Below are 18,034 nucleotides of genomic sequence, written 5' to 3'. Positions count from 1 at the left end.
CGAATGTCTCATCAGTTTTTGCGTAAGTTCAGATTGCTGTTTTACTGAAAGTTTGAATATTTTTCCTTTATTTCAAAATGTTTAATAGAATACACAATATATTCGACGTGGCTTTGAGTTAACTCTCCACCTTTCTAGCCAGAAAATTGCGAGGCCAAATCTCACCACGGCGCGAAAATAAAGTTGACTGGTCTTTTTCAACCCAAAGAATCCTAGGAAAAATTAACGGTAAAAAATGCTATCAAAATTAAGCCATTTGTTAAAGTTCAGACCAGTTCAAGAGGATAGAAAAAAAAATTGAGACATTTTCGTAGAAAATCATTGTATTTCATTTTCTGGCAAGTATTTAGCAACCGCAACAGAAAAAAGTCAAATAAACTTTGAATTTTTTTTGGTTGAGTTTTTTTTGTTTTCGTTTCTTTTTAGCAGTTGAAATTAAACGAGTTACAAATTAAGATATCTGGAAATCTGATTGTTTTTTTTCTTCTTCGGCGGTTACCCGAGGCTGGTCAAAAAAAATTCTTCGAAATATTTTAAAACTAGGTCTCTTTGAGTTCCCGCATGTCAGATTATTGTCTTGATTATTTTTTAATCAGTTCTTTCCAATTTTTAAAAACGTGACGTGTTGATCTTATTATACAGAGGCCTGCCATTAGCTCGCTACTAAGTGTACATCTGGAAATCAGCCCGCTTGGCCCGCGATGAAAGTGTCGGAGTCTAGCCCGCGTGGCCTAATGGATAAGGCCTCTGGCTCCTAACCAGAAGATTTCGAGTTCGAATCTCGCCGCGGGTAGTAAAGCTCTGTATCTGTCCGGAAAAAGTTTGAAGCTAATAGCAGTCTCGTTTGGGTGGCTGTATTAAATCATTTTACTTCAAGTTTCCGCAAAATCTCCAGCAATTACAGCAGTAAAATAGATACTTTAATTTTGAGTTTTTGACTTTGTTTTAGTCCATTTTTTTTCTTCCGTAGCTATTTTCAGTTGAAATTAATCAATCGGTTTTCAAAATAAGATATCTAGCAATCTGAAGGCTGTTCATTCTTTTTTGGCGGTTCATCGAATGTCTCATCAGTTTTTGCGTAAGTTCAGATTGCTGTTTTACTGAAAGTTTGAATAATTTTCCTTTATTTCAAAATGTTTAATAGAGTATTGCTGTTCAGATTGCTGTTTTACTGAAAGTTTGAATATTTTTCCTTTATTTCAAAATGTTTAATAGAATACACAATATATTCGACGTGGCTTTGAGTTAACTCTCCACCTTTCTAGCCAGAAAATTGCGAGGCCAAATCTCACCACGGCGCGAAAATAAAGTTGACTGGTCTTTTTCAAACCAAAGAATCCTAGGAAAAATAAACGGTAAAAATGCTATCAAAATTAAGCCATTTGTTTAAGTTCAGACCAGTTCAAGAGGATAGAAAAAAATTTGAGACGTTTTTGTAGAAAATCCTTGTATTTCTTTTTACGGCAAGTATCTAGCAATCGCAACAATAAAGAAGTCAAATAAACTTTGAATTTTTTTTGGTTGAGTTATTACCTTTTTTTTTCGTTTCTTTTTAGCAGTTGAAATTGAACGAGTTACAAATTAAGATATCTGGAAATCTGATTGTTTTTTTTCTTCTTCGGCGGTTACCCGAGGCTGGTCAAAAAAAAATTCTTCGAAAAATTTTAAAACTAGGTCTCTTTGAGTTCCCGCATGTCAGATTATTGTCTTGATTATTTTTTAATCAGTTCTTTCCAATTTTTAAAAACGTGACGTGTTGATCTTATTATACAGAGGCCTGCCATTAGCTCGCTACTAAGTGTACATCTGGAAATCAGCCCGCTTGGCCCGCGATGAAAGTGTCGGAGTCTAGCCCGCGTGGCCTAATGGATAAGGCCTCTGGCTCCTAACCAGAAGATTTCGAGTTCGAATCTCGCCGCGGGTAGTAAAGCTCTGTATCTGTCCGGAAAAAGTTTGAAGCTAATAGCAGTCTCGTTTGGGTGGCTGTATTAAATCATTTTACTTCAAGTTTCCGCAAAATCTCCAGCAATTACAGCAGTAAAATAGATACTTTAATTTTGAGTTTTTGACTTTGTTTTAGTCCATTTTTTTTCTTCCGTAGCTATTTTCAGTTGAAATTAATCAATCGGTTTTCAAAATAAGATATCTAGCAATCTGAAGGCTGTTCATTCTTTTTTGGCGGTTCATCGAATGTCTCATCAGTTTTTGCGTAAGTTCAGATTGCTGTTTTACTGAAAGTTTGAATAATTTTCCTTTATTTCAAAATGTTTAATAGAGTATTGCTGTTCAGATTGCTGTTTTACTGAAAGTTTGAATATTTTTCCTTTATTTCAAAATGTTTAATAGAATACACAATATATTCGACGTGGCTTTGAGTTAACTCTCCACCTTTCTAGCCAGAAAATTGCGAGGCCAAATCTCACCACGGCGCGAAAATAAAGTTGACTGGTCTTTTTCAAACCAAAGAATCCTAGGAAAAATTAACGGTAAAAAATGCTATCAAAATTAAGCCATTTGTTAAAGTTCAGACCAGTTCAAGAGTATACAAAAAAAATTTGAGACGTTTTCGTAGAAAATCATTGTATTTCATTTTCTGGCAAGTATTTAGCAACCGCAACCGAAAAAAGTCAAATAAACTTTGAATTTTTTTGTTGAGTAATTACCTTTTTTTGTTTTCGTATCTTTTTAGCAGTTGAAATTAAACGAGTTACAAATTAAGATATCTGGAAATCTCATTGTTATTTATTCTTCTTCGGTGGTTACCCGAGGCTGGTCAAAAAAAAATTCTTCGAAAAATTTTAAAACCAGGTCTCTTTGAGTTCCCGCATGTCAGATTATTGTCTTGATTATTTCCAATTTTTTAAAATGTGACTCGTTGATCTTATTTTACAGAGGCCTGCCATTAGCTCGCTACTAAGTGTACATCTGGAAATCAGCCCGCGTGGCCCGCAATGAAAGTCGGAGTCCAGCCCGCGTGGCCTAATGGATAAGGCGTCTGGCTCCTAACCAGAAGATTTCGAGTTCGAATCTCGCCGCGGGTAGTAAAGCGCTGTATCTGTCCGGAAAAAGTTTGAAGCTAAAAGCAGTTTCGTTTGGGTGGCTGTCTTAAATCATTGTACTTCAAGTTTCCGCAAAATCTCCAGCAATTACAGCAGTAAAATAGATACTTTAATTTTGAGTTTTTGACTTTGTTTTAGTCCATTTTTTTTCTTCCGTAGTTATTTTCAGTTGAAATTAATCAATCGGTTTTCAAAATGAGATATCTAGCAATCTGAAGGCTGTTCATTCTTTTTTGGCGTTTCAACGAATGTCTCATCAGTTTTTGCGTAAGTTCAGATTGCTGTTTTACTGAAAGTTTGAATAATTTTCCTTTATTTCAAAATGTTTAATAGAGTACACAGTATATTCGACGTGGCTTTGGGTTAACTCTCCACCTTTCTAGCCAGAAATTTGCGAGCCCAAATCTCACCACGGCGCGAAAATAAAGTTGACTGGTCTTTTTCAACCCAAAGAATCCTAGGAAAAATTAACGGTAAAAAATGCTATCAAAATTAAGCCATTTGTTAAAGTTCAGACCAGTTCAAGAGGATACAAAAAAAATTTGAGACATTTTCGTAGAAAATCATTGTATTTCATTTTCTGGCAAGTATTTAGCAACCGCAACAGAAAAAAGTCAAATAAACTTTGAATTTTTTTGTTGAGTAATTACCTTTTTTTGTTTTCGTATCTTTTTAGCAGTTGAAATTAAACGAGTTACAAATTAAGATATCTGGAAATCTCATTGTTATTTATTCTTCTTCGGTGGTTACCCGAGGCTGCTCAAAAAAAAATTCTTCGAAAAATTTTAAAACTAGGTCTCTTTGAGTTCCCGCATGTCAGATTATTGTCTTGATTATTTTTTAATCAGTTCGTTCCAATTTTTTAAAATGTGACTCGTTGATCTTATTATACAGAGGCCTGCCATTAGCTCGCTACTAAGTGTACATCTGGAAATCAGCCCGCGTGGCCCGCAATGAAAGTGTCGGAGTCCAGCCCGCGTGGCCTAATGGATAAGGCGTCTGGCTCCTAACCAGAAGATTTCGAGTTCGAATCTCGCCGCGGGTAGTAAAGCGCTGTATCTGTCCGGAAAAAGTTTGAAGCTAATAGCAGTTTCGTTTGGGTGGCTGTATTAAATCTTTTTACTTCAAGTTTCCGCAAAATCTCCAGCAATTACAGCAGTAAAATAGATACTTTAATTTTGAGTTTTTGACTTTGTTTTAGTCCATTTTTTTTCTTCCGTAGCTATTTTCAGTTGAAATTAATCAATCGGTTTTCAAAATGAGATATCTAGCAATCTGAAGGCTGTTCATTATTTTTTGGCGTTTCACCGAATGTCTCATCAGTTTTTGCGTAAGTTCAGATTGCTGTTTTACTGAACGTTTGAATAATTTTCCTTTATTTCAAAATGTTTAATAGAGTACAGAGTATATTCGACGTGGCTTTGGGTTAACTCTCCACCTTTCTAGCCAGAAATTTGCGAGCCCAAATCTCACCACGGCGCGAAAATAAAGTTGACTAGTCTTTTTTAACCCAAAGAATCCTAGGAAAAATTAACGGTTAAAAGTGCTATCAAAATTAAATCATTTTTTAAAGTTCAGACCAGTTCAAGAGGATCGAAAAAAATTGAGAAAATTTCGTAGAAAATTCTTGACTTTCGATTTCCGACAAGTCTCTAGCAATCGCAACAATAAAAAAGATAAATAAACTTTGAAATTTTTTTGAGTCATTACTTTTTTTGTTTTCGTATCTTTTTATCAGTTGAAATTAAACGAGTTACAAATTAAGATATCTGGAAATCTGATTGTTATTTATTCTTCTTCGGCGGTTAACCGAGGCTGGTCAACAAAAAATTCTGCAAAAAATTTTAAAACTAGATCTCTTTGAGTTCCCTCAAGTCAGATTTTTGTCTTGATCATTTTTTAATCAGTTCTTTCGAAATTTTTTAAAATAAGACGTGTTGATCTTATTATACAGAGGCCTGCCATTAGCTCGCTACTAAGTGTACAGTTGGAAATCAGCTTGTTAAAACTCAGGCCTCGTCTTCTTTGAAAATCTTTAATCCGAATGGCGAAAAATAAAACTTAACTATAATGAAACTGATGCTCCAGCCCGCGTGGCCTAATGGATAAGGCGTCTGGTTCCTAACCAGAAGATTGAGTGTTCAAATCTCGCCGCGGGTTGTAAATTTCTGTATCTGTCCAAGAAAGTTTGAAGCTAATAGAATTTTTGTTTGGGTGGCTGTATTAAATCATTATACTTCTAGTTTCCGCAAAGTCTCTAGCGATTGCAGCAGTAAAATAACTACATAAGTTTTGAATTTTTCACTTTGAGTTAATCCGTTTTTTGTTTCCCTACTTTTTTCAGTTAAAATTAATCAATCGGTTTACAAATGGAGATATCTAGCAATCATTCTTTCTTTTTGGCTGTTCGTTCTTTTTTGGCGGTTCAACGAATGTCTCATCAGTTTTTGCGTAAGTTCAGATTGCTGTTTTACTGAAAGTTTGAATATTTTTCCTGTATTTCAAAATGTGTAATAGAATACACAATATATTGGACGTGGTTTTGGGTTAACTCTTCACATTTCTAGCCAGAAAATAGCGAGCCTAAGTCTCACCACGGCGCGAAAATGAAGTCGACTGTTTTTTTTTAACCCAAAAAATACTAGGGAAAATTAACGGTAAAAAATGCTAACAAAATTATACCATTAGTTAAAGTTAAGACAAGTTCAAGGGGATAGAAAAAATTTGGGAGAAATTTTGTAGAAAGTCATTTTATTTCATTTTTCTGCAAGTCTCCAGCAATCGCAACAATAGAACAGTTACATAATTTTTTTTCGTTGATTTATTTTTTTTTGTTTTGGTATATTTTTATCAGTTGAAATTAAACGAGTTACGAATTAAGATATCTGGAAATCTGATTGTTGTTCACTCTTCTTCGGCGGTTACACGAGGCTGGTCAAAAATAGTTCAGCAGAAAAACCTGAAACTAGATCTCCTCTTTGAGTTCCCACAAGTCAGAACATTGTCTTGATTATTTATTTGATCTTTTCTTTTTGATCAATTATTTCTACGCAAAAATTACCTGCTCATTAATGAGAAATTTGTATCTGAGTGCGCCACCTAATTAGCCCAACAAAATTTAAACAAAATTTAACAAAATTTAGGCGATAGTTTTTTCAATTCTGTATAAAAAATTTGTTTCCGTGATGGCCAAAAAATGTCATCTTTACTTTATAAAAAACCATAAACATCTAATGTCGAAAAAAAGCTTCAGTGTTTCTAAGCAAAAACTGCGTAACTGTCAGAAAATACAATCGAGAAATGTTTGAAAGGGTTGACTTACGCATTTTTATGACAGAAATTTGCCCATAAACTGAAGTTTGTGATGAAGAATCCAGCCAAATACGTTCTTGCGCGGATAGCTTTCAGTAAAGTAGAAAAAAACTTTAGTATTTTGAAGCAAAAACTGACTGTCTGCAAATACAAAAATAAAATGTGCGAAAGTGTTGAATGATATAGTTATAAGACGAAAACTGAAGGTTTCTGTATCTGCTTCTTTTTTTTAAAAAAAAAATCTTTTAACGACCAAAAATTTACATTACTAGGCCAAACTGTGCACTGGATAAGCGCACAATTTGATGTCTGTAGGTCACTGGAATCTTGAGACAAGTCTCTAAACATGTTCCAAAGTGTAGGTGATAGTCACTTAGTTCTCGTGAAGTCCAAGCACGCATACCTGTACCGTAATTTATGTCGGCACATTATCTAATGTCGCGGATTCCGCAACGAGCGATCAGCTACTCGTTCCGGATTCCGCAAAGGTAAGCGGATTACGCAAATGTATGCGGATGCAATTTACAATTTGCGGACTCTTTCTACATTTTGCGGATTTTGCTTACAATTTACGGATTCCGCTTAAAATTTTACTTTTAATTTTACTTTACGGATTCCGCTTACAATTTTACAGCTTAATTTTACTTTACACATTTTTTATTATTTGTTGGTGGATTTCACAAACTGTTCCGGATTTCGCAAATTTTAATGCGGGTTGCAGCAGTTCTGTTGCGAATTCCGTTAAATCGCCTGTTTTTGGAGTGATTTTGAGCGATACAGTGTTTTAGCTATTTGTTAGTGGAATCTAAAACAGCAAAGAAGATCAAAGAAAAATAGCAATGTTGCAGATTCCGTGACAAATCTGTTTTCAACCTGTTGCGGAATCCTCTTACAATTCACTAAATATCCCGTTTGGCCTTGTAAATGTACTTTTTCTCCCGCTCCCTGATCAAAAATGTCAATACCGCTTTTGAAATACTTGGCAAAATTAAAATAAATGAAAGAGGAATGCTAAATGCAAATCACTGCGCCCAACACATGCAAATCACTGCTCCCCCAATTGGATTTTTCCGCTTTTCAAAGTGAACAAAGTTACTGGTGGTGATTATTAACTAAACGTTGTTTTTAGACAGTCAATCTCGCCCATTTAGCTAATTTTCCATTTACGATCAACGCCTTAGTCATCATTAATGAGGCTGAAAATTGATTAGATGAAGGAATATGAATGATTTAAGAAAAGGTTCTAATTAACAATTCCCACCCTTTGCTCTCTAGTAAGTAATCTCCACCTCTCTAAATAAAACAATAATTTAGCATTAGAGCTTTTCATTAAGAGTTCTAATTTTGCTTCATTCTTATTGGTCTAAATTAGTCTACTTAACAATCTTTTCCCTTTCTCGAAGGGGGAACTGTTAAATAGATGCGAAACAAGTTGTTAAGCTATAGCACTAAATTAATTCCTGAAATTTTTGACTGCTGATGAGGTTCGAAACCTTGTACTTTCTGGTAAATTTCAAAATTTGAACTTTCATGTACTAGTTAAAAGTTACCACTGGAATTTGAACTTTCTGGTTCATTTCAAAGATTATTTTATGTTTGCAGTCTTCATTAGTAGTTAAATACGTACAATGAGTGTTGCTGCTCTCATTTCAGATTCAATTTTTGTCGCTCTTTGAAGTTCAACCTAAGAGGCCACTGAGTTGATTTTGAACTCTGAACTGTGTTGTGTTAGTGACTTTTGAGTGTGTTTGCTGCTGCTATCTACTTACTCCTTATATAGTACAGCCAATCCTCACCTTGCCGGGCTGCGCATTGATCTGTAGATTCCGTCAGAGCAATCAGATGGCGACTGCGCAGAAGCAAACGCTATACGCAGGTGTTGAAGGGTAAGTAGAAAAAGACTAATTCATTTTCTTCGATAGGGCTGTTTTAGGAGGCGGGGGGGGGGGGGGGGTTTGGGGCTTGCGTCTACGAAAAACTGACAAAATGCGACAACTGAGAGCTATTCTAAATCGGAAAGTTCTGACAAAAATTCAATTTTACCCATTATTCCATTCTGCCCATGATTCAACACTGTTCGGTCCATGACTCGACCTTGTTTGGCCAAAGCCTTCGCTCGGCCGTCTTAATTTGTGTCGAACGCCGGGCATAGTTCTACCATTTTGGTCGAATCATGAGTCGAACACCTCCGCCCGGGTCGTGACATCGATGAACTTACTTAACTAATTTGTAGATTTTTGACATGTCTCAGTCACCAAAAATTAATGCCCTGACGAGTGTGAGACTGGGAATCGAATACGTCATGTGGTTTCCAAATACGCCCACGATATTAAATACGTGATGTCCAGGGTCCCGCCTCAATGAGCCTCAGGGCTCGAGCGCGATCCTTGTGAGTTAAATACTGTATACGTATATTTTCTCACTAAATAATTCAAATCCAAATCTCAAACCAAAAAAAAATCCAGCTGCACTTCACTCTTTAGCGATAGTTAAAAGCGTCAAATGTTTCGTGTTGTTGCTTTTAACTACACCAGAGGCTCGTTGAAGGGAAGGGGTCCAAATGATAATAAATTTGAATTTAATTGGGTGACTAGGGTGAAAAGAACATCAATTCACAATTTCGATGGTTTTTCTCTGGGCGGGGAGCAAAAAACCAACGCAATAATTAAGGTTACTCGGTGTGAAATCAAATCAGAACAGTCCTTTCAAAGGTAAATTATTTACTTAGTCAATAGTTTGCATGAAAACTGGTCTTTAACGGACTAGTAGAGTGTCCACTAGTCGGAGTGTCCACAAGTAGGGCGGATTTAGGGATTCGACCCCCTGCCGACCCTTTGGTACTTTTTAAGAAATCCATTTTTTTTCGACCAACCCTAAAATTTTTCTAAAGGCGCCTTTGGCGCCAATATATAATAATTTTGAGGGGGGAGCGCGCGCAGAAAATTTTGCCTGCGGCGCAGAAAATTTGGGCAAAACAGGGACTAAACCGAGCTTAGGGAGAGCCCAAAAAATCAATTCGGTCTACCTAAAAAAAGGTCGATAAAATTTTTCGAATTTTTTTTGAAAATCCGCCCCCCCCCCTCGAGAAAATCCTAGATCCGATCCTGAGTGTCCATATATGTCATTCCTGTCGCTAAACAATTGATCTAATTAATTAATCTGATGAACAAGGGATTTCTTAGAGGCTTTTTTGTTAAAAAACAGCGAGTATATTTTTGTAGACTTAGCTTAGGCTTTCGTTTCAACTAACCAATCTAAAGTATTTTTTTTTGTTTAGTGGTGGCACAGGTTCCAAGATATCAGTTCTGGATGAGGGTGGAAATCTCCTGGCCACCGCATACGGCTCGGAGTCCAACGTTTGGGTAAGCGAAGACAATTAATTAAGAGACTCATAGAATGGAAACAAAACGCAATGAACTGAAAATTCTGGCGATCTACGAGGATTGAAATAGAATAGGCTCATTTTTTAGACCACTTGATATGAATCAGATTTTTTATTTGAAAAATCTACAATTAAGTTTCTGATAATGCTTTAGCTGTTCTCCATTGCCTAAAAGAAGATACATAATAAAGCAGATTTTGTCTATAAATACTTTGATTTTTTGGGATGCTGGACATAATTTTCACCAGTAACCTATAGTTTTGGGTAATAACCTAAAATTTTCGTTTTACAAAGTTGTAGATAATTACCCTTGCGATAAGCAAGGGTATTGCAATCGGGTACTAGTCTTTTTTCCCGTAAACAACTTTGTCCACCGGATCTTCACTTCTAGAAGTGAAGATCCTGTGGACAAGTTCTAGAAGATCTTCACTTCTTGAGACTCTTGAAATTTCGTATAAAGTACTATCAGCTAGCTAGTAATTAGTTCAAGTCCGTTTCAGGTCGTAATTATCTTCTCTAAAAAAATTTCGCAATTTTTTTGGGTTCATGATTTTCGTCCTAATTTCTATCAGTTCAGTTTCCGTTTTCTACGCCTATTTTTTATCTGGTAGAGTTTTTATTTATACATTTTTAAAGCATGGGTTGTGTTCAATTTTAAACAGTTTTTACTACAACTGAAACTTCACAAATTTTTAAATTTACCTTGTCTGATTTTAAGTTTCATTTTTTCATTTTTTTTTTTCGTTCTTTTTTAATATTCAAACAGTTTCAGTTTATGTCATATCGACTTAGTCAACTTATTTTGCGTAATTTTGAGGGTAAAATATATCCATTTGGGATTATATGTTTCAGTTTGGATGGGTCGTAAAAACTTTTACGTTGAATGAAGTTTTTTTTGGCAACAGTTTTGTTTTCGGCCCAACAGGTTTCGACCCAAAGTTTGTCGCCTTTGTTGCCGCTCGGTAAATGATTTTCAATTTTTCAGGGCTGTTTGTGATTTTCATCTGATACAAATATGAAGTTTTTGTAGCTGTTATTTTAAAACTTATATCAAGTTACTTTTGCAAGTAAATTTTTTAACATAATTTTTCAGAATTTTTTGACTTATTCTTTTTTCTTTCACTGTTTTGTAGCGAAATGTGTTCTTTGCATCGGAAGTGTTGCGAAGCTCCCTTTTGCCTCTGTGTTAAACATTAATTGCACTGTAAATTTATCATGAAGTTTAAGTTTGCTTACCCAATAAAATTTAAAAAGCTTTGCTGATGAAATTTGTGGTGGGATGGCCTCCGTCCTTAATCCATTGAAATTTTTTAGCCACTGAAGTACTTTAAAAAAAAGCCTTATGCACTATTATACGTTACGCGTGAGGGTTAGACACGTTGCGCCAGATTGCTAATTTGATTTTAATCTTACAGAAAGAGCTAATTTATTGGCTTTTTATCAAAAACTTTCCTGTGTCACCGAGATATTACATTTTAAAAGTGTCATTCTAGTGGTCTCAGTAGAGCAAGATAAACCTAATCAAATTAATTGACATCTTGTAATCGGTCTATTATCAAAAATTTTGGAAACATACCTCCAAATCCATCATATGCGAAAAATTTTTGACTAGATTTTCTCAATTATTTAAATGATCTGCAACTTTTTGAAATTACATCTATCTCGCTAATCGCAAGTGGCGAGTATGATATCTTCTGTTTGTATTTGTGCTGTGTTTAGGTGATAGGTATCGATAAATGTCTGGAGACGATTCACAACCTTGTACAGGAAGTGAAGAAGAAAGCCAACATCACTGAAAATCAGGCCTTCCGCTCACTCGTAAGTAGACAAGGACAAAATTCAAGTTACCCACAATCGCCATCCTACTGAGAAAATAGCTTGAACCCTGAAAATTGTACGCAATCAAAACAAGATTGTACACAAAAATACAAAACATACGAAGTGAAAAATAAAAATATTAAAAAAAACTAGATCTACTAAAAGTTGGAATGAAGTTTATTCTAGGTAAACATGCTTATTCTATGCAAAACATTTGAATATTACATAAGCAACCGAAAAAGTTACGAAGCAGAAACAAAGCCGACACTCTATGCGCAGACATCAGTTGAGCGGGAAAAAAGATATTGTGAAAAAAGTTCAAGTCCCCCTGAAACTACAATGAACAACACTTGCAACTATAATGAAAATTGCTTGCACTAAAATAAAAATCCTTGATGTGGCAACTAAACTTGAGCAGACAAACGAAAGTCCGACAAATCCATTTTTACCGGAAAAAAATCAATTTCAAACTTACTGAAAAAAGAACAAGATCCGGCAGGGACTGGAACCCCAGACCTTAAAGTGCTAAGGCGAACACGCTAACTCTGGGCCAAGAGGGAACGAATTTGGAAGTTGTTTTGGATCAACAAAAAAAGAAAAGCAAGTAAGATATGTAAGAAAATTTGTTTACGGGAAATGAAAAACCTACTTCCCGATAATAGACCCTTGCTCTCTCAAGTGTAATAATAATTCATTTTCAAATTGGAGTTTTGTAACATAAAGGGGTATATTTAGGGGGGACGCCCCCCCCCTCGGGGATTCGACCCCATCACCAACCAAAGGGTCCCCTTTTAGTATTATTTTATGGAATCCGTTTTCGGCCGACCAACCCTTTAATTTTAAGTCCCCTTAAATTTTAAGAAAAAAATTTAAAAGCCCCTGAAACTACAATGAACAACAGTTGCTACTAAAATGAAAATTACTTGCAACAAAAGAAAAATTGGTGAGGTGGGAACTAAAAGGACAAAACTTGAGCAGACAAACGAAAGTTCGACAAATCAATTTTTACAGGAAAATATCCAATTTAATTCATACTGAAAAAAACAAGGCCCTTAGGGTGCAAAGGCGTTACCTCTGGGCCAAGTAAGAATGAATCTGGAAGTTGTTAAGGAGTTGCTATCAAAATTAAAATAACTAACAGAAACTTCATTTACTGGAGATCTTCTGAAGAGAGTAGTTTTTTAGGTGCAACATCTTTTCGAAATTACAGTTTTTTAACTCTTCAACGTCTTTTTCAAGTCTGAAGCACATAATGATTGAGTATTTAAACTTAAAAAGCGACAAAATAGACAACCTTTATTCATCTTTTGTTTTTTTTTGAGAAATCAAATGTCAGCGTAATTTTCTCGATTTAATTGCTGCCTAAGTTTTCTCTAGTTGAAATACAAATATTCTAATGATTTTTCTGGGCCAAGTCTGGTGTTTCCTTGCAACTATCTAGAATTTTTTTGTGAATCGTGAATCTAGAATTTTTGCCGAGTATATTTCATAGTCCGACTGGTTTGAACAAGGATCATGCAGTTTATGTTGCTAGTTTTCTGAAATTGTCAAACTGTTGAACAATTCATAAAATAAAATTCAATCACATTGGATGTTTTTTTTTCAATAATAAGGGACCGAACGGACTCAGTAGTTTTTCAAAAAACCTTTTCTTACGGGCACTGCTCTGTAACCCAATTGGGTTCGTTAACTGTCCCCTCAATGTTTCTGGTGCTTCATGTTTAAATTCTCGTTGTATGCATATTTACCATCAACAATGAGAAATAAAATCTTTCTTTCTTTCTTTCTTTCTTTCTTTCTTTCTTTCTGTCTTTCGTGTTTGCTTCTTTAAAATTTGATTCAGACTAGTTTCAATCGAACAAACGTATATTAAAACACCATGCTGAATGATTGCTTTAAAAAAAATTAAATAGTAATTAAGCAGATGATTGCGATGAAACACTTATCTGATTCTGTAGAAAAGACCACAATATTTTGATAGTTAATTTGGAATGTAATTAATCTGAGGATCGATTTTCCATCAATGAACATTCATACATATTATTATAACTGAAACCTGCTCGCATGCTTTGTTAACTAACACAATCGAATCGGCTGCTTCAGTTTTTGACTCGGTATATTTCGTAACTTTTGTTTTAAGGTAATTCAAAGTGAGATGATTCGAGTTCGTCCAACGACTGACTTGAGAAAACCGAAAGAAATACTACCAATTTTTTTGTGATGGCACTTTTCAAAATTTTTTTATCGTGTATTTCATTTTTTATTGTTATTTAAAGTGAGGTAATTTAAATTTATCCAGTTACTGAGAAGTTTTATCATTCTTCAGTGCAATAAATATTCAGTGTCGAATGGTGTACCAAAAGCAGAACATTTGGTTACAAATCGAACTTTTGAAGGGGTGACATCCTCCTTAATTCGCTATTGTTTCTGATTGAAGGCAAAGATACTGGCAACATGACCGCCTTGGCTTTTCCAAACTCCTTTCTTAATTGATATTTGAGAAAAATTGCCTCCGAAGCCATTTTTACTCACGAGTGTCATTGAGTTGCTTTTATTAACTAAAGTTTCGCTGTTTCAAACTTTGTCTCATCAAAACATGGTCTATTTTGTTGGGAATGAGGGGCTATAATAGCCTCAGAGATTCGAGCCACTGCCGAAACAAAGCGTTGCCCCTTGGGTACTGTTCCAGGACATCCATTTTTAGGGCGTTTTTCTGCCTGATTTTTCAAAAGTTTGCCTGCGGTGCAAAACATGGGTCAAAAAAGATCGACAAAAAATCCCCTCTCGAGAAAATCCCAGGTCCTCTTCTCTTACAAACCCACTTGGACTTGACTAAAAATGGCATTGAAGACAAAAAAGTTTGTAGAAATTTGGGTAGCTATGTTACCACTACCTTTGCCTATCAATCAGAAGAAGTTATATCTAGTTATACTTCGGAAAGAGCTAATGTTTCAATTTGGCTGATGTTGACTGCAGGGTCTGTCGTTGAGTGGAAGTGACAATGCGGAAATGCAGAAGGAGATGATTCGTCTGATGATGGAGAGATACCCCACAGACAGCGAGGAGATCAACATGTCCACAGACACCTTCGGAGCACTGGCTACTTCTGCCAAGTATGGAATAGTGGTGATCAGTGGCACAGGACACAATACTATGCTCATCAATCCCAATGGGGAGTCACATAACTGTGGCGGGTGGGGACATATTCTAGCGGATGAGGGAAGCGGTAAGTGGAACAGTGTCCACCTCCTCCTTCAATGGCACAACAGTAGTGATATTTGACTTATCAAGGTCACATCACCCCTCAAATAGACCAAGTTAAGATCTTCCACCCCAGCAATTAATTTGTATTAGATTTGCTAAGCGTTGCATGTAAAATGCTCGGCTCCCAGTCTTTCCGCTCCAGTCTTTTCCGCCCCAAAAAAAACAGTCAGTTCATTAAATGACTGCTTTTGGGCGGAAATGTTTGGTCATGAAAATGCTCGATTCTGATTGGCTGAAAATTAACAAAGGTCTTTTCATAAGAGGTATATAAGTTACAGTATAAGAGCTGGAGGCGCAATAGGGTTAAGCTTATTATTTAAGTTCAACTGAACAACGCATGGCAAATCACAGTGCAGATAAGGTTGCAAAGCAGTAATTATATAATCGCTGGTCAAATAGGACCAAGATAACACGAGGACCAAGAGTACCCCGGGCCGTTTTTTTGTGTGTGGGGGGGGGGGGGGGGTTGTTAACTTGGCCGTATTTGACCAGCGATTTTATAATTGCTGCTTCGCAATCTTATCTGCACTGTGATTTGCCATGCGTTGTTCAGTTAAACTTAACTGATAAGCTTAAACCTAAGTTCACGGTTGCGCCTCCAGCTCTTATACTGTAATTTAAATACCTATTATGAGTATACCTTTGGCTAATTTTCTTCTTATGCAACAAGCGGCGTTACCGCGGTTACTAAGTGCAATTTATTTGGGCTTCACTGCATTATATAACTCCTAATACGGAATGCTCTAATTGACCGGATTATAGTCTAATAATTTATTCAAAAGGAAAGGGTACGCGATCAATCAACACAATTGCCTGATTGCAATTAAACTTCCCGTTAACACTAACTAACTTTCTGCACTTTTGCTATCTTCGATAGCTCAATCAACTATCTCTCACTCTTGAGAAATCACTAACCTGATGAATTCACACTCACTTGGGAGAATCTCTGTCGAACTGTTCTCTAACTAGCTACGAGAACTTAAAACTACTCTCACCAGTAGCTAATTTTGTTCTCCAACTAACAATGAGAACCAACCATGCGCTCTCCCAGCACTATTGTTTTGCCTAGGGATAGGCTACCCGTAACATTTTCGCTATGTTTATCTAATTGAGTTTTAGTTTAAGTTACAGTTATGGTCGTCCCTACAAGTCCTGACTTTTAGTTCGGTACCCCTTTTGCAACATCTTAGCTAAATTCTTCCTCTGACGACACTAGTCCGAAATTGCAAGTTCATATTAGGTATCTCTAACTGAGTTGTGCAAACATCAAGTCCAATTTTACCTCCAAACCAAGTTGTGTTTATTTAACAAGGCTCCCAAGGTTTTTATTTAACGTTCCGACCTCCCTTTGGGGGAAGAACTTTTTTATGGGTCGTTAATTCATTCCAAGCATCTTAAATTTACAGCCATACTGTATTCCAATCCCGATCGTTTAGCTATCAGGGGGAAATAATTCGCCTATAAGGTGTCAAATTCTGCCAAAAAAATTACCTCTGGGGAGCTAAGTAAATATCCTGTCTGTTCATGTTATTTAGGAGACCTATTTCCCATGATACATCCCTACTACTGCCAATTTTCTCTGGGACTACTTTTCTTTAGTCTGATTTGGTTTCTTTCGATAGCTCATTCGCCAAGCTGAGCTGAACCCAATGTTTGTCAAGTCCACTTTAATTATTTCTCTTAAATCACAGTTGAACTCGGCAGCTGTCCCAGTTTTCGTTAAGAGTTTTGTTAAGTTAGCTTCCTCAGTTTCCATTTGGGGGAGGGGGGAGGCTTGGGTAGAATAAATTTTTGCCATCTCAAAAATTTTGCGAGAGGAGGAACTAATTCTTTCAAGATTCGAAATTTTTCGATATTAGTCATTTGTTTGCTTGTCTAATTATCGTATTGATTAGTCAATACCAAGCTACGTAGTGCTCTTTAAACTTCGCTATACTGCATGTATTCCTTAAGGAAGGTAAATCTTAATTGAAATCTGAAATTTGCGAAAAACTAGTAGGATCACGAACCTACACGATACAGGGCGGATATTCAACTTTTTTGAGGAGGCCATATTTTCAAAAAAAAAACTAGGTCCTTTTAAAAACAGAATGTGAGAGAGGGGTCCCGAATGTGAGAGAGGGGTCACGCTAATTTAGGCAAATACCACAACTAGCTAAATCAAAATGCTCAGTTGGTCGTTTTAAAACTTTTTCACAGACGTAATTAACATGTCTCATTCGCGCAAACTTCGATATTTTAACTGAAATCATCCAAGAACAAAATTGAACAAGTTTGAGGCACTCTATTTACATAAACAACCCGTTTAGTTTCTATGACCTCCCTATCGCTCTTTTCCCCCTTCTCTCAAGTATCATAGTACCGCTAAAAGGATGCGCGTGCGAGGTGGGGGTGTGGAAAGAGTAAAAAAAAACCTACGTGTAATTAATTATGGCTAAACGGGTTAAGTTACAATCTAAGGTATGTAAACAAATTCAGTTTCAAATCCAGTATCCTACTACCCTCCAAAAATACGAAAGAAATTGTATAAAATTGTTCATACAGTAGCGTTTGCATGCGAAAACTGTTGTGAAAGTTTGTTCATGCTGGCACGTTTTTTTGCAGTTAAGGTTTTATAAAGTCATTATAAATAGGCTTTCATAAAATGATTTTCAGAAAAAATCAAAGGGGGTTTAGTACTATGATAAAGTGGTCCAACGAAAGCAACTATGATAGACAGGTCCCGCATGCACTTCGCATGTTGTAATTTAAAAACTAATTTGTGGATAAACTATTCATTTCCAAAATCTCGCGAAATATATTTTTGAGGTTTTTTTGGGCCAAGTCTGGTGTTTCCTTGCGACTATTAATGAGTTCAGAACATGCATCGCTTCGAACCGTCAACCTTCTGATGAGGGGTGAATCTAGAATTTTGCCGAGTATATTTCATAGTCCGACTGGTTTGAACAGGGATCATGCAGTTAATGTTGCTAGTTTTCTGAAATTGCCAAACTATTTCTTTGAAAGTTTCATAGCAAAATATCAAACACTGGATGTTCATTTTCAATAATAAGGGTTTAAAAAATCTTTCCGTGATGTTCGTGTTTTTTTTTACTTTGATGCAGACTAGATTTGTTTGAACAACCGTATATTAAATTACCATGCTGGATGATTGGTTTTTTGAAATTTTTATAGTCATTAAACAGATGATTGCGGATCT

At 36.0% G+C, this 18,034-nt stretch overlaps 1 protein-coding gene and 4 non-coding genes across 5 annotated transcripts; all 5 read left to right on the top strand.

Moving 5' to 3' along the window:
* Positions 1 to 720: 720 nt before the first annotated feature.
* On the top strand, positions 721 to 793 carry Trnar-ccu (transfer RNA arginine (anticodon CCU)). The gene has a single exon. It is a non-coding gene; the product is annotated as a tRNA-Arg (tRNA).
* Positions 794 to 1,851: 1,058 nt separating this feature from the next.
* Positions 1,852 to 1,924, top strand: Trnar-ccu (transfer RNA arginine (anticodon CCU)). The gene has a single exon. It is a non-coding gene; the product is annotated as a tRNA-Arg (tRNA).
* A 1,044-nt stretch (positions 1,925 to 2,968) lies between these two features.
* On the top strand, positions 2,969 to 3,041 carry Trnar-ccu (transfer RNA arginine (anticodon CCU)). The gene has a single exon. It is a non-coding gene; the product is annotated as a tRNA-Arg (tRNA).
* Positions 3,042 to 4,031: 990 nt separating this feature from the next.
* Trnar-ccu (transfer RNA arginine (anticodon CCU)) lies at positions 4,032 to 4,104 on the top strand. Its single transcript has one exon. It is a non-coding gene; the product is annotated as a tRNA-Arg (tRNA).
* Positions 4,105 to 7,983: 3,879 nt separating this feature from the next.
* LOC134848763 (N-acetyl-D-glucosamine kinase-like) lies at positions 7,984 to 14,853 on the top strand. Its single transcript, XM_063866274.1, has 4 exons — positions 7,984 to 8,257; positions 9,649 to 9,733; positions 11,473 to 11,571; positions 14,548 to 14,853. Exons 1-4 carry the CDS (start codon positions 8,214 to 8,216, stop codon positions 14,851 to 14,853), a joined length of 534 nt encoding a protein of 177 aa, XP_063722344.1. The 5' UTR covers positions 7,984 to 8,213.
* The last annotated feature ends 3,181 nt before the right edge of the window (positions 14,854 to 18,034 follow it).

The sequence above is a fragment of the Symsagittifera roscoffensis genome, chromosome 6 (genome assembly GCF_963678635.1).
Source record: "Symsagittifera roscoffensis chromosome 6, txSymRosc1.1, whole genome shotgun sequence".
NCBI classification, from domain to species: Eukaryota; Metazoa; Xenacoelomorpha; order Acoela; family Convolutidae; genus Symsagittifera; species Symsagittifera roscoffensis.
This window is presented reverse-complemented; position numbering and strand designations above follow the sequence as displayed.

Excerpts from the sequence above, each read along its gene's own strand:
- LOC134848763 (XM_063866274.1), top strand. The coding sequence starts at position 8,214 with ATGGCGACTGCGCAGAAGCAAACGCTATACGCAGGTGTTGAAGG. Across the intron at positions 8,258-9,648 it reads CTATACGCAGGTGTTGAAGG|TGGTGGCACAGGTTCCAAGA; the intron begins GTAAGTAGAAAA and ends TTTTTTGTTTAG. Across the intron at positions 9,734-11,472 it reads GCTCGGAGTCCAACGTTTGG|GTGATAGGTATCGATAAATG; the intron begins GTAAGCGAAGAC and ends TGCTGTGTTTAG.